This window comes from Falco naumanni, chromosome Z (assembly GCF_017639655.2).
Source record: "Falco naumanni isolate bFalNau1 chromosome Z, bFalNau1.pat, whole genome shotgun sequence".
Classification (NCBI taxonomy): domain Eukaryota; kingdom Metazoa; phylum Chordata; class Aves; order Falconiformes; family Falconidae; genus Falco; species Falco naumanni.
Window position 1 is genome coordinate 2,552,754 of NC_054080.1, and position 14,681 is coordinate 2,567,434.

Sequence of the window (14,681 nt, forward strand, 5' to 3'; positions counted from 1 at the left end):
GAAAACGTTTCACAGTAATTTGTGACTTTGTTAAGGATGCCTCTTTATTAGTCTGGTGTGTCAGAGAACCAGCCCTTAACAGTAGCAGGGTGGAGGAAAAGAGCTGCAGCTGAGACAAGGTGTTTTGCCTGTGCAGTTTGGGAAAGATGGAGAAGGCTGGAGCGTGAGCTGGATCAATAAACAGACTAACCGAATGTAGCCTGCAGGGCCCACGACTATGGTGAAGACAGATGAAAGTTTTCAGGTGTGTTTTGGCTCAAATGTATCTGTAACTTTTTTTCCAGAGTGTTCAAGGCAAGGGTAGTGTGGTCTCCATTATCTTCACACATGCATGGAGGGGACAGATAGATGTGGGCAGTCTTTCTTCCCTTCTTGGTGTACAAGCAGTCTAGTAGTCCTGTTGGTGGCTGCTGCTGCCTTTTTGTGTCAGCCTTTTGGCCAAAGGGAGAAACAGAGGAGGAGGAAATGGAAATTCTTGGGACACGTGGTCCTCAAGGTGCCATGGTAAATGCTCTATCCCTAAAAGGGGCCATGTCATTCCTTGCTTATTTGGACACTGGTTTGTGTCCTAGAAATGAAGGTTGGGACAGATTCTGTGTTTCTGAGGAAAAGAAAGTCATGATGGCAGTGTCTTGTGTGTGCTTGAGCTTTGAACTGCCAACCATGTGGCTGTGACCAAATGTTCATGAGGAGCAGTAACATCAGGTTATAGCTGCAGGTTGGGAAATGTCCTTAAAATGTTCCATATAACACAAGAAAAGATGGTATTTTGTCACTTTTAGACATCTTTCATACCTGTCCCTTGGCACCCTGATCTGCCATGGTAGTCACAGAAACCTGGAGCTCTAACATCCCTGTAAGGGCATCTTTCCTTGATGAGTTCAGTGGGTTCCACCACCTCTCAGAAACAGCTAATGAAGAGATCTGGTCTGTTCACCACAGACCCATAATGGTCAAAAAAGGAGCTGGCAAATTCTTTGTGGGTCATAATGTTTCTTTCCTTAAACAAGAACACCACCAAGAAGCTAAGATGGAAAGGTACTGGAACTTTTTTGTCTTGTTTTTGTTTAAAATTGTTAAGAGTTAAGCATTTCCAGCTATGGGAATGATTAGGGTTTTTTTTTTTGTATTTAATATCCCTTTGGATGTTCTTAGGTCTTTCTTTAGTTGACACTGAAGGTAGTGGAAGTTGTGTAATCTGAGTGCCCAGCCACAAAGTAAATCTAGTGAGCACCAAATTCTAGATGTGATAGTAATAATGAAAGCTCCTGTTGCTCTGTGAGAGAAAAATGGGGGGAAAGACTAAAAAAACTCCAATCAAATAATTATAAGTGTCTCCTTCGTATTTGTCATTCCCTCATGCGGACTGGATAATAATGAGGACATTTCATAGGTGGCTGACCAGCCACCATCAACAGCAGCTGGTGTGTTACCAGATGTGTCGAAAGCATTCAGTACGAGACAGGTTACCTCTTAAGCTTCTCTGCAGTTCGGGAGAATCCTTCAGACATCTGTAAAACTTTTGTCATGGACTTGCATGCGATGCCTTCATCTGGTAGGTGAAAGTGACTTGAAGATCATTTTGTTGTTTCTGGCATGGTGGGTGATGGTAAGTGAGGTTGAGGAGACGATGCTGTGCTCCGGGAGGAGAGTGTCATGTAGTCAGGCTCTGAGATCTCCTCCAGGAAGTAGCAGCCCACCAATCCCTTAATTGTCATTTCATCTATGGAAAAAGAAATAACTGGTGAGGTCTGTGCTGGAGGGCTTACATCCAGATTCATAACTTCTACCCTAGTCAATACATGTTGTGTATTGACCCCCGGCTACGGTTCTAGACTGCCTTTTTTTCTGTGCTTGCTTTGAAGACGTATGATTCATGAAATTCACATCTAAAAACATGCCCGGGTCAGTGAGACATCTCCCGATGAGAGAAAACAAGTGAATTAACCTTCAAAGGAATGAAGCTTGCTATAAAACCAGCTGATAAGTCTGTAGATCTTAAGTTTTTTCCTTGGGGGTTGCAGTGAATCAGCTTTTGTCTTCAAGAGAAAAACCTGGCTTCTTTATCTGGCTTGATATATTTGAAATAGAGGAGGGGGGGGAAACCATGACTTATATCAACTGTCTGTTTTAACCTAGCAAAACAAACACATGTAACAGGAAAGTCCTGGGGATTCTTTGAGTGGTCTGACTGCTGAGGCTGGATGGTCAACCTAAAGCTTGGTTTTAAACAGAAGCCAGCAATAATATACGTTATATTATTGTCTGCAGTCTAAACACTGTCATGGTCTCCATTTCACCCCCTGGTACTATAGAACTAGTTTCTCTTCATCTGCTGGTCTAAGCCCTGGGGTTTGCCTGCATATAGTATTGCTAAGTTACTTGTAGTGTACTCCAGCTATAAAAACATCATACATGACTTTTAACAGACACAAAATTGAATCTGCCCTGCTTTGGTGTCGGTGGCTATGTCATTTGTTTATTGACCAGTTTTGTCTCTTAATTTCCTGGTTTCCAGTGTTTTGGCTGGAGAATTTAGGTGCTTTCAGACATCACAATAAAGACATTCTACGAGCGTGACAGGATGAATCCTTATGCTACATATGGAACCTGTTGTGCTTCCAAGACTAGCAGTTACTTTTAGAGACTGCATCAATTAAATACATTTTATGAGCTTCACTGTTAATTTTTTTTAATTTTTAGAGGAAGTTTCTGTGCAAGGGTCAAATCCTTTTCTCTTTGGTACTTTGAAGGAGTCAGGATGTTTCAGGTACATTGACTGACATGCTAGAAGTGAGGATTGGAGAAAAAGTCCTTTTTCCATGGCCTTTTGAAAGCCTGTGTCAGTTTTGAGGTCAAGTCCATGAAACAGCTCAGCAGAACCTAAGTTCTACTGTACAATTTTTCCCCAAGTGATTGGCAGTGCCAGGGAAAGTTCCTATAGCTTCTTGCTTTTCTCCCTTCAGCAATCAGCACCTTTCTTCACATGCTTTCTTCTGTGTTTCCTGCTCTATTGCTTATGTGTAGGCTGAGTGGGGAAAAAAGTAGTTTCTAACCCAAGTTCTCACTATGAGGAAAGAAGTCACGCTGACAGTTAAGTAGGACCATTGCTCTTTCACTTACTGGTAAACTGAATTTCCACATTGCTGTGAGGATAAAAAAGTAGGGGATTATTAGATAGTGCTTCCAGAACATGCACCCAAAATATCAGTAATGTGGTAGCCAACTTTTTCTGACCAAGGAGACTGGTGGTGAGCAAGTGCCTCAGCAGTAATCACGTCAGAGAGGTGACACGGGTAACAGAATGTCATCCCTGCATGTTCCAAGCGCTTGCACTTACTGTATGCAAATAGTAGGTCCCGATTAGTTGTCTCTGTGCTGTATGAGTCACCATATCCCTGAAGTGCTAAGTCTGCTCTGGATGAGGTATACATGCATGCCCACAGCCCACTCCAGGTAAGAAGTGCTGGAAAGATTACTTAAACTTTCTCATCACATAATTTAGGTTATCTGCTGTAAATCAAACTGATGGCATTGAGCTGAAGAAGTGTTCTGAGCACTGTTTTTTTCCCAAGCACTCAACGGAAAACTTTTCTCTCTCTCTCTCTCTTTTTAGAAAAAAAATTTTTGTAAGGTGGTTTTGGAAGGTTGCAGGACAACTTCTAAGTGTTCTGGATTTATATAGCAAGCAAGGCCTTTATTAAACTCCTGCTTTGTCTTTTCACATTTTGTTCCAAAAATTATTATGCACATTAAGTGCACGCTCAATCATACAGAACTTTCATTTATTTTCAAATTGGACAGACAAATTGTGGAGTCATATATAAATGACTGCTATTTGGAATCTGTTTTTTGTACTTCACTAGATTTTTTAAAAATAAGAATTCTGGAATCATATGAAAACACTCTTTAACTACAGCAGTTGCAAGGTGCCATGTTTTAACATCTCTGTACCCTTTATATTATCACTGCATTCCTGAAGTAAGTTAGTATTTACGTGGTATGATGGAATGACAATAAGGGCATTTTCCTGATTGCTCTGGCACATTTTTGCCTTCTTTGTGAATTTATTGTCACAGATTAATATACCAAGTAGGTGACAAAGAATGTGACTGGACTTCACTTATTGGACTGTTCTGGTTAGGATGCATTTTTTCTTTAAATACATAGCGGTTTTTACTACTTAGTTTACCTGTTGAAACATCCTTTGGCAAAACTGGTATCTGTATGACAGCAGCTGACTTTAAGAGATGAACCAAATAAATAGATGTAGGGTCAGTAGAATAGATTCAATACAAAGAAAGTTACACCACTCATTTTATATGTGCAGTATTATCAATATTGCATATATAGGCATAATCCAAGGCAAATTTAGGGCAGATTTCCATACAGAAATGCTCTAGTGCAACTTGGATAAGTAAGTTCTCTGTAAAGGGACCTCTTACACAAGTACTGACTGAGCCCTGCATTTAGAAATTTTATAGGAAGACATAACACTTCACTAAGTTTCTTTCATTCAGCAGAGTGCAGATGACAGCTCAGAGGAATAAATAACCCTAATTTTAATGATGTTATGCACAAGCTCCATTTGGAGGCAGTGTCCAGATCAGTTGATGGAAAAATTGCTTTGCTAGTAATTTTGCACTGTTTACGCATTTTCCTGTGTCTTCAGTAAGTTTCTCCCAGGAGGAATGTTGTGGGATTGCTTAACATTATTTAAGTTTTGATCCATCATATTTGTTTCTAGAAAGCATTTAAACACATTGTTTTTCTTACTCGTCTCATTTTCTTGGCTAACCAGATGAATATCTGCTATTTCATTGCAATCATTTGAAGTGCTGTTTTTTCATATACATCATGGCTATTGTGTGAGAGGATAAATGAGCACGAAGGAGGATGGTCTGCAGTGGTCTTTCCTTGCTGCATTGTTTCATGAGACTGTGTTGGGACAGTATGGTGGGATAACTGCGTCCGTCATTCTGTATTGGCTGTGATACCAGACCTGACCCTTGATGCAGATAAAACTGTCTTCTGCAGAAGTGTTTAATAAAAAAAAAGGGCATTATCTGTGTGGTCTGAAGAGCTAAATGAAGCATTCTGTTACTTCTGAGGATGAGTGATTCTTTGCTTTCCTCATCCGTCCCTCTCCAATAGACATGCTCTGTCTCTATTTCTAAGTTAGAAACTCCCTTCGACATGTATAAAGAAATTTACACTACGGAATTGATATTACAGCTGTAATAACAAATCAGAGTTTCCACCTAGGAGGAAAAAGAAAATTGGCACATTGCCTCCTTTCACACTTGCATTCCTTTCAAGACTGAAACAAGCGTAATATTGATGTGAATGAAACTGCTTGGGGTGATGTAGTTTCTGTCTGCCTTTTGCTAGGTTGCCTTGAGACAACTGCAGAGGTGAGACAGATTGCATGTCCAATATGAATAGGCAGTGCTTTTCTGCAACAATGACTGTTGTGTTCTGGGCTACTGTAGTTGAGGAAGAGAAATTTCTATCTTGTAATAAATATTTTGAATTCACACTGTTTTCTACAGGTGAACATGTTGATTTTAGATCTCACCAGTTCCATCTGAAGTCTGAGTTAAAACTAGAAAGGAGTCAGTTTACTGTTTCGTTCCCAGGACAGGAACATTAGATCCCCGATTTTGTTTATAGTGTTTGGGTGGATGAGGCAACCAAGCCAACTGCATAATAGTGCTTTAAGTTGGAAGTAAAATATTATATGGGCTATTTGTTTTGATTTAGTTTCCAACTGGATGGCTATTATTTACAAATTTTTATTCTGTGGAAGCTAAACTATACTACCAGCATTCTAGACTAATTCAGCTTTTTCACATGAAAGGGGCCTTGTGCATGCAACAAGTCTAGTGCATTCCCTCACCTTTGTTTCCCTGTGGGACAAGATGAAGACTGATGGAAATATGACATTAGAAGCTGCTGTGGAGCAGCAAAGAACATTTGCTTTTTTTGTGTGTCTCAAGTGAGATTCTAGTGATAACTAAAAAGGTGAGGTAAGAGGCTTGCAGATGTAAAAGATTTGTTTTACTGAGAAAGTAAATTATGTTGCACTGGATTTAATTAGCGCAGTTTAGTTGGAAAGTCTAGTCCCAACAGAGGTCACAGAGAAGCTTCAAGACTTCAAGGGAGGAACTCAATCTCCAACCACAGTGTACATCATGGCATAAAGTTTGCATATAAATGCTCATGCTTTGTGGTAGGTTCATTTTCATATTCAGATCTGGGATGTTTGGTTTTCCAACTATCTGATTATTTTTATGCAAAAAAAGTATTCAAACAAATTTTGGAAGATATCCCCAACTTTGTACGACACTGACTGGAAGAAGGGAACTAAGATGACTTGGTGGAATGTGATACTCAGTCTTTGTAATCTTTGTTTTCTTCCTCTAGATGAAGTGGTTCATGTCTCAGTCCCCGAGAAGCTCACCTTTGAGGAAGCCAAAGAGCTGTGTCGGAAAAGAGATGGTGTTCTTGCTTCTGTTGGGAACCTGTATGTTGCCTGGAGGAATGGCTTTGACCAGTGTGACTACGGCTGGCTGGCGGATGGCAGTGTTCGTTACCCAGCCTCAGTGGCAAGGCCCCAGTGTGGTGGAGGTTTACTTGGGGTGAGAACCCTGTATCGCTATGAGAACCAAACAGGCTTTCCTTACCCAGATAGCAAGTTTGATGCCTACTGCTATGAACGTAAGCTTTTTTTTAGTTATTATTTTCAGCACACTTATGAAGTTAAACCTGAAAAATGTGTTCTTTAATATGTGTTTTTGTTTCAGTTCTTGTGGCGTGCATGATTTTTTACAAAATAGTTGATCACTATGGCTTTACAAAAAAGAGAGAAAAGCCAAACTAGAACAAGTGTCTTAAAGTAACACTGGCAGATAAAGATAGGCAAAGCTTCAAGGTAAGATTTCAGACTGAGTAGTGCTTTTACACACAGTGTACCTACAGTCACCATGAATCTGTGGATGCTACAAATTTTGGTGCCTGAGCGCACCCTGTTATCTTTGTGTCACATCAATGAACATATGAACAGAAGAAATGTCCTACTGATCCAGGTGAATGACTTGTCATTTAACTTGGTATTCTGCCTCCAGTGATGGCAGTGAGAGGCTGTATACTGACTGGATGCAAGCTTGGCCTTTTTCAGGTCTCTGAGACACAAGTAATTTGGGGTCTATCTCTGGATTCTGGGCATTTTGTCCCATCATATTTTTTAGGCTTCTGAAGCAATTGTAAATTCTCCTTTCACTTACTCAGTATTTCGTGTGCCAGTCGGCTAGTACTGTGGATGGTCTAAATTGCCTTTCTTACTGCTCCTTGTTTCCCTCCTGGTATTTTCAGAGGCCCATAAAGCATTTGCCACATTACTTGGTAGAGTACGTTAATCTAAACCAGATCTCCTCCCCACCTGTCGGCTTTCCTCTGGCTTTGGAGTTAAATATTCCTCTGTGATCTCTTCCATCTTCAGTGCCAACAGCCTGCCTCTGCTATTACTACAGTGCAGCCTATCCTGGCATAAGTTCCTTTTGTCCCAAAAGGTTCGCCAGCTTCCAGTGGACATGGGTTTCTCTTCCCTATATCATCTCACTTGTGCATCAGTTCCAGATCCCTGCCTGTCTCCCACTCCTTCCTGGAACTGGCAGTGCTTCGTAGACCAACACCATGGAAGTCCTGGCCTCATCTGCCTGGCCACCTCCAGAACATCCTTCCAACATTTCTCTCTGTCATTAGTGATGACTACTTACCCTTTCCCTACACCTCCAAAAACCCATCCATGTGTCTCATGATGTGCAACATATCACTTTCTGTGTAGCCCTTTCAAATACCACAGACAGCTATCTGTGTATGTTAAGAGAGGATCCCATCACCTTACTTCTGTCCTTTAAGATTCCCTCCAGTGCAGGAGCATTCTTGGTGCAAGAGGACACTGATACTGTTGGAAGGTGCGTCACCTCTAAGCGATGAGTACTTCTTCCCAGCTGAATATCCTGCTTCCCTGAGATGTGCAGCCTTCTTAGCAGCAAAGTAGGTTGGACCGCTCAATGGTTTTCCTGCAGGCCTCTCTTTTCAAGGAAGTTCCTGTGGTTGCAGGTAGTACCATTGACATGAATGTGTAAAGGCTACTTGCGTTGAGTTAAAAGTTCAGTACTTGGCCTTTAACTATGAATATCTAGGGGGTTTGAATGTAGTCCTGTGGCTGTAAGTCAGAACTGTTTGAAATGTTCAGCCTGTACTGTCCCCATTTTTGTGGATGATGAACTAACTGCAGCTGCAGATCTTTCCAACTCAGGCATCGAAGACTTATTTATGAGCAAACCTTACTGCTTGAGAACAAATACCAACATCTGGTGTAATATTACAGTCTAGCTGTTCTCAGACACTCTTCTTCACCATATTTTAGAACAGGATATTTTTTTTCCTTTACTGCTTGTGGGTAAGAAGTTCCAAAACTTTGCACATGGAAGTAGTCCTAATGGACTTCAAGGGATCTGCATACAGGAATAAGGACTAGTTAAGTTCAGGAGTGTGTGCTCTAATCTGTAGAGCAGAGTTTTTTCATATCACTCCTTCTTTTCCTCACCTAAATTGTTTTATGATTGGGTTTAGGTGTCGTGGGTAAAATTGACTTTAATGGGGATGAAATTCATTAGTCCCCCTAAAAGACCAAAGGAAGGGGGCTGGGAATTTTGCCTGTGATCTTGCCTTCAGTCAGAAGAAATTCCAGCTTTCTGTTTGTTTGTGTGAATTTCACCCCTTTCGAACAACATGTGCCTTTTCAATGTTCTTTCTGGAAGTTTTGGTTGACAAATCCTAGTGACGTACCATTCATTCTAAAAACATCCTTGATAAGTATTGGGTTGTTGCCTATTGTATAACTGCTTTTTCTGCAAATTCTTGCCCTTGATACATGGAGAATAGTTATTTCATGTTTGCAACCCAGGAGGTAGACAGTCTGACTATCAACGCTTCTGCAAGGAAAAAAGAAGACTAAACAGAACAAACACCTTTTGGTAGACAGTGGGGCTGCTCTCTAGCAATTTTAATTGCAATCAACATTACATCAGAAGTAGTTAAATGCTGCTAGCTAGATGACTCAGGTTTTGCCAGATACATCTGATTTTGTGTAGGGAAATGAAGGAGTGTAATGCTGAACCGTGTACCCTCTTTCAGGGTACCTGTTTACCACGTATTTCAGAAGTTACTGAAAGCTCTCTCCCTCTCTCAGAAGGTGCTTGGGATCTCAGAGGAACCAGCTGTAATTCTTTATTGCTTTTGCTAAAAGATTTATGCAAGTGGTGAGTAATGAGACTCGCTGCCTAACATCTTGGTCTTTCACATCTCAAGCAGCTGCCTGAAGCACTGGCTGTAGAGTGAGTCACTCTCTCCTGGAGAGAAAGAAAAAAAATGTCTCTACAGCATAACAGGAGGCTTGAATTTAAGTCCTTGTTTCAAATAATCTTTTGCCTGGAAGTTTCTTCCAGAGCTTCCCATTATGTCTACTTCAAAATTTCAGTGCAGTAGTCTATCACATGAAGTCCGCTAGCCCCAAGCTCTGACAACTTTTAGCCCAATATGAAGCTTTTACGCAGCAATTCCCACCACGCCAGACAAAAAACTTTCCTCCCCAAGACCTTAACTCCTTCCATGTAACTCCAGTCCAGTGCTTATAGCTCTTACTGTGCTCATTATGTGTCTCACATTACATTGCTATGTTTCCCTCCTCACCCAAATACCCAGTCACAGCAGCAAAACATGCCTGCTGCTGAAAAAGAAGAAAAAAAGGGATGTTGTTACATGTGTTCATGAGATCTTGGTCAGCTACAGGGAAAATACAGAGTGTCTGTGAGAACACAAGCCAGCTATCCAGGTAGAACCAGCGTCGAAGGTCTGCAGCACAGAAGTTCATGGAATGATCTCAGGTTTTTTACAGCATCCCCATAAAGTTCCCTCTGCCTCCTGTGTGAATGCTAGGGAAGTTCCCGTTGACTCAGCTCTGAGGGTAACGGCCACATGTTGCACATTTAGTCTGAAGTGAAATGGCAGTGATGAAGGACCCGCATCTGCCACTTCTACTTATGCTGAGTAATACTATACTCCCTGAGTAAAGCCACCAAAACAAATGCCTCCGAGCCACAGAAAGGATGAGTCTGATGTCTGAAGCAATAGATTTGTGGCAAAACAGGCATCTGTTTTAGTCATTTCAAAGACAAAGAGGATATCTCTTTCTTCAGCCCTGCTTAGAGTCTTCACTCTTATCCTGTGATTTTTTAGTGTTTCTTTAAAGTTTCTTTGGTGGAAAATCTCAAAATATTAATTTTAAATTGCAGTTAAAAGGAAGCTCAGTCTGTATTTTACTTACTTTTAAAAGGAATCTTATTCATTAAAATGCATGAAAAACAGTAACCAAAGCAGTAAATTCAACCTGAAAATTATATGCACTAGTTTCAATAAAAGAGCCAACCTGGACAACATCTAACAGTACAGTTAAGTTCAGGATTTTAACTTCAGCAGTGTTTTGGTTACAAAATTACATTGTACAAAGTTCGTTGACTTTGTGAAAATAAAAGTGGCCCAGACTAATAATACATGATTTAGAATCTAAAAATCTTGTTAAAAAAAAAAAAAGATAAAAAACCTTCTTCACTTTGATCACAAGTGGTTTTCACTCTACAGAAACCACATGGCTCTGAATTTCTGAAACATTATCCATGTGTTTCATCTCATCCCTCCAAGGCTTTCGCCAGACTTTTTAGTTGTGTTTTTTTTTCTGAAAGGTACCTAATTATGTATATGATGGAGCTTATGGAAGTTTCACGTTAGACACATGATTAAGTGCTTGAAGCTCCTTGAAGACCATCATCAGAGGAAAAAGTTTTTCAAGTGTTAACATATAGGACTTAGATTAACATATTTGCAATTTAAAAAAAAAAAAGAAAAAAAAAGGGCAGAACAACTGATGCTGAACATTTACATCTATTTCTAAGGAATAAAACATTGTATCCGGAAAATACCCAATCCGGAAAAAAAATATCGTTTTTAATGGGTACCTATTTAACAGTTAGTTGTTGCAAAGGGCTGTAGGGTATTTATTTAATTCCATCCTACAGCCCCCCGGTCTTGCCAGATCTAATTTGCTGAAGTCTGTGGGAATCATGGCTTTGGATGGGGCATTTAAACCACAGCATCTGCAGTTGGTGTAACCGCACTCCAGAAACTCACTAGTCAAACTCACTAGTATACAGGATCTGTCTTACATACCTGCAGCAAAACTGAACTTGGTGAACTTCATACACAGAGGTGGTTGAATTTTTTAAACATAAATCTGCTTTTTGCTGAAAAACACTGATTTATTAAACCTGAATTCGTTCATAGATCTGTGTTGATTTTGGCAAATCTTTCAGCAAAACATGTTTTGCTTGACTCAAAACATGTGTTGACAATTTTGCTCTGGATTTGACCGTTTTATTTCAGATTTGCTCTTTCATTTTGACTTTGTTTCATGCACCTTTGTTATTTCTCTTTGGTTATGCCACTTTGGTTTGGCATTATGATTTCATTTTAGCTGGAGATTGGAAATTTCCAATTCTGAGACAAAACTGTTGTCATGAATGGGGTCCCTGTTGTTTTAATTGTTTCAATACAGCCACATCAAGAATGTACCCAAGTCAACCACTGCTGCTGACTGAGGGACTCTTTATTCAATGCTTCATCTGTCTAAAGCTCAAAATTGGAGCGCACTTTTATAGAAGAAACGTAGAAAGCAGCAGCCTTCATAGTATGTAGCAGGGCAGACCTTTGTATGATGACAGTGGACAATAATTGTCTCTCTGCAAACTTCTCCACTGCCTAGCCCAAGACCTCTCCAACCAAAACCCTCTGGTTTTTGTCAGTTCAAGTAAGAGTGTTCCGCTAGGACAGAAGTGTTTGGTAATGCAAGGTGAATTGCAAGCAGTGCTCATCTATGGAGAACTTCAGGGCAGGGAAAGAGAAGAAAGTCTCTTCTTTGTGTGATTCCATAGCATGAGCCACTGTGATTGCAGGCTAAGGCTCAGAAAATGTCAGCTGCACTCCACTTGTCCACCAGCAGACTGGATAAGATTTTTAGGCAGAATTCAAAAGCTGGCAGAAGAAATCTTGTCTTCCCTTTTGCTGCATGTGACTTACATTGGAAAACTTTGAATAACTAGGCAGTGCTGTCCTTCTCCACAGCAACTGTCGGGTAGCTACATGTTCCAGCTATTTCCTGGATGAGGGAATTATTTCCAGGCTGAGGTCAGGAACTTTACTATGGGAGATCTGTGGATTTTTGATCAGTTTGGGAATGACCACAGAATACTGAAGGCATAGGGCGTGGTGACCCCCAGGGAACAAAATCGTCAATCTGAAAAAAAAAAAAAGAACAAAAAAAAGCTTATCTTAGACGGAACACAATAGTCTGCCGAACATGATAAAGCTAGTGCCCTCCACCATTTCGCAGTCCAGTATCAACACAGATAAAATGCCTTGGGCAGGCAAACATCTCAAGGTCACGGCACTGACCACAATGTATACAGGGCTGTTGGTCCTGCTTATGCTTCCTTTCTCCTCGGTGAAGGTGAAGCTACGCAAAGGGCTTGAGCTGCCTTACCAAAGCAGCCACCACCATATAACAATTCTTTAACTTTTATTATTTTGCTAAGCAGGTAGATCTCTGTACTTCTTTCAGATATGCAGTTTAGCAAGGCTTACATAGCTGTGGAGATCTCCAGTAATATCTTGGACCAGGTATAGGAGGAATAAATCCCTGAAGCTCTCTGCTGGGTTTATAGCAACAGGCAAACATCACAGAGGCCGTGCACACTAACAGCAACACGTTTCTTACCCGGGTCTGCTTCAGTCATATGGTGAAGGAGTTTTTGAGAAGTCAGTCAGACCATGCTGAAAATGGCAAGATCTCGATCTGTTTCAGACAATCCTGTGCCATAGACCTCACTAGTACCTCACCCTGAGAAGGAGGAGGTGGTGGTGGTTGGGTGCAGCTTGTCTTTTTAAATGCTGCATAACAGAGAGAACCTGATTTATTAATCTAAGTGATATGTGTGGAGCAACTGCTTGGAGCCTCAGGAGGTAGAGCTTCAGGGGGAGAGGCTTCTTTGCCAGGGCAGGTGAACTTGCATTAATCTGAGTGATTCAAATCTGTGTTCCTTAAGAATAGTCGCTAAGTGCAAACGTTGTGAACAGAGGGAAAGAGGAAAGAAAAGACAACACAGTTGAAGTAATTTGCCTTTCATTCCCTCAGATCACTGTAAGGGTCAGGTAACAAGGACAGGATTAGGAGCAAAAAGGTGAAGAAGCAAAAGATCTATCCCTTTAGGTGTCCAGGACAGATAAATTGGTTTTGCTCTTTATCACCTTTGCTCACTGCTGTGGGAACTGGGTACCAGTAATGGGACATGCAGGTAATCTGTCTGCTTTCCCATTAGATGATGAGAGCAAAGCAGCAACAATTTTGCTGTTAGTTCCTAATCTGAGTGACAGTCTTGGTTATCCTTGTTCTTATATTGTTTCTTTGTGGTCAGAAATGAAAGATTACTGTTTTTATTTGGTGCTGGGATACAGATTTCATTAGGAAGTGCTGACTAAAGAGACTCGCTGATTTTTTGTCCTCTTTGGCAGTTTTAGTATAAATCATGTGGAAAGATAAATGCTTTTTGTTATTGTTCTTTTGTGCATAGATTGACAGGTTATAATTTTTTCACAATACTATGTTTATATGTGGGGTAACCAGGAAATAAAGTATCTTTCCCCCTCTAACTGTCTGGCTTCCGAAGTTAGGAAATAGCAAGTGGTTTTACTTAAGAGTGTTTGTGTTCATAGAGCTGATAGAGCTGTTGCCTTTGCTGGTTTTTTAGCTGGAAGAAAAGAACCTTGGGCAATGGTGTGAAGAGGATGCATGACCTTTTGTTATGTTTTTAAGTTTTATCTTACAAATAAGATAGACTAATAGTTTTTAAATTTCTTTTTACAAGAATCCCATTAATTTTCTCTAATCTTGTACATATTTTGTAAGTGGGAATAAATGCTGCATTTAGATTTTAAAAATTATTTTTCATTACACTTGGCTCATGTTTTGATGTCAAAACACTGGGTTAGTTGGAGTATACGGTAGGAGTTATAGAGAAACTCTTATAGCTGCAGTATCAGATTTTGAATCATCCTTATGCTACCACATGTCTCATAAGTAATGAACAAAACTCCACATCCCCTATCCACCTTTCTGCTTCCTGAAACGAGTGAATGAACAGGTACTGAGTCAGTGTCATACGGAGAGGTTTCTGGCTCAGTTTGTAACCCAGAGCACAAATTTTTATTTTTTTTAGTCTGTTCTCACTCTTAGACTTGTCCAGTTTGGAAGTAATTTAAACTCCAGCTGGCATAACTCTCAGAGTCAGAGGAACATTCCAGACTGTCCTCTGCCACAGTTGGTAGCACGGAAAAGACAGACAGAACAAACTTAACAGAGCAGCAAGCAAATTAACATACAAAAGTACATAAAAATTGAGTAAAGCAACTTCTCTGCATAGGCATCATGCTCTAAACGTGCTGGAAGATGTCAAACCATTAATCTTGACTGTCTCAACATTACTTATATTTTAAAATAATTTATT

The 14,681-nt window shown here is 40.4% G+C and overlaps 1 protein-coding gene across 1 annotated transcript in view; it reads left to right on the forward strand.

Annotated features, from left to right (window-relative positions):
* The window catches only part of VCAN (versican), a 116,753-nt gene that overhangs the window by 39,291 nt on the left and 62,781 nt on the right, over nucleotides 1–14,681 (forward strand). The window contains exon 6 of the mRNA XM_040580720.1: nucleotides 6,427–6,720. Coding sequence (XP_040436654.1) covers nucleotides 6,427–6,720 — 294 coding nt within the window. The remainder of the gene's footprint in view (nucleotides 1–6,426; nucleotides 6,721–14,681) is intronic.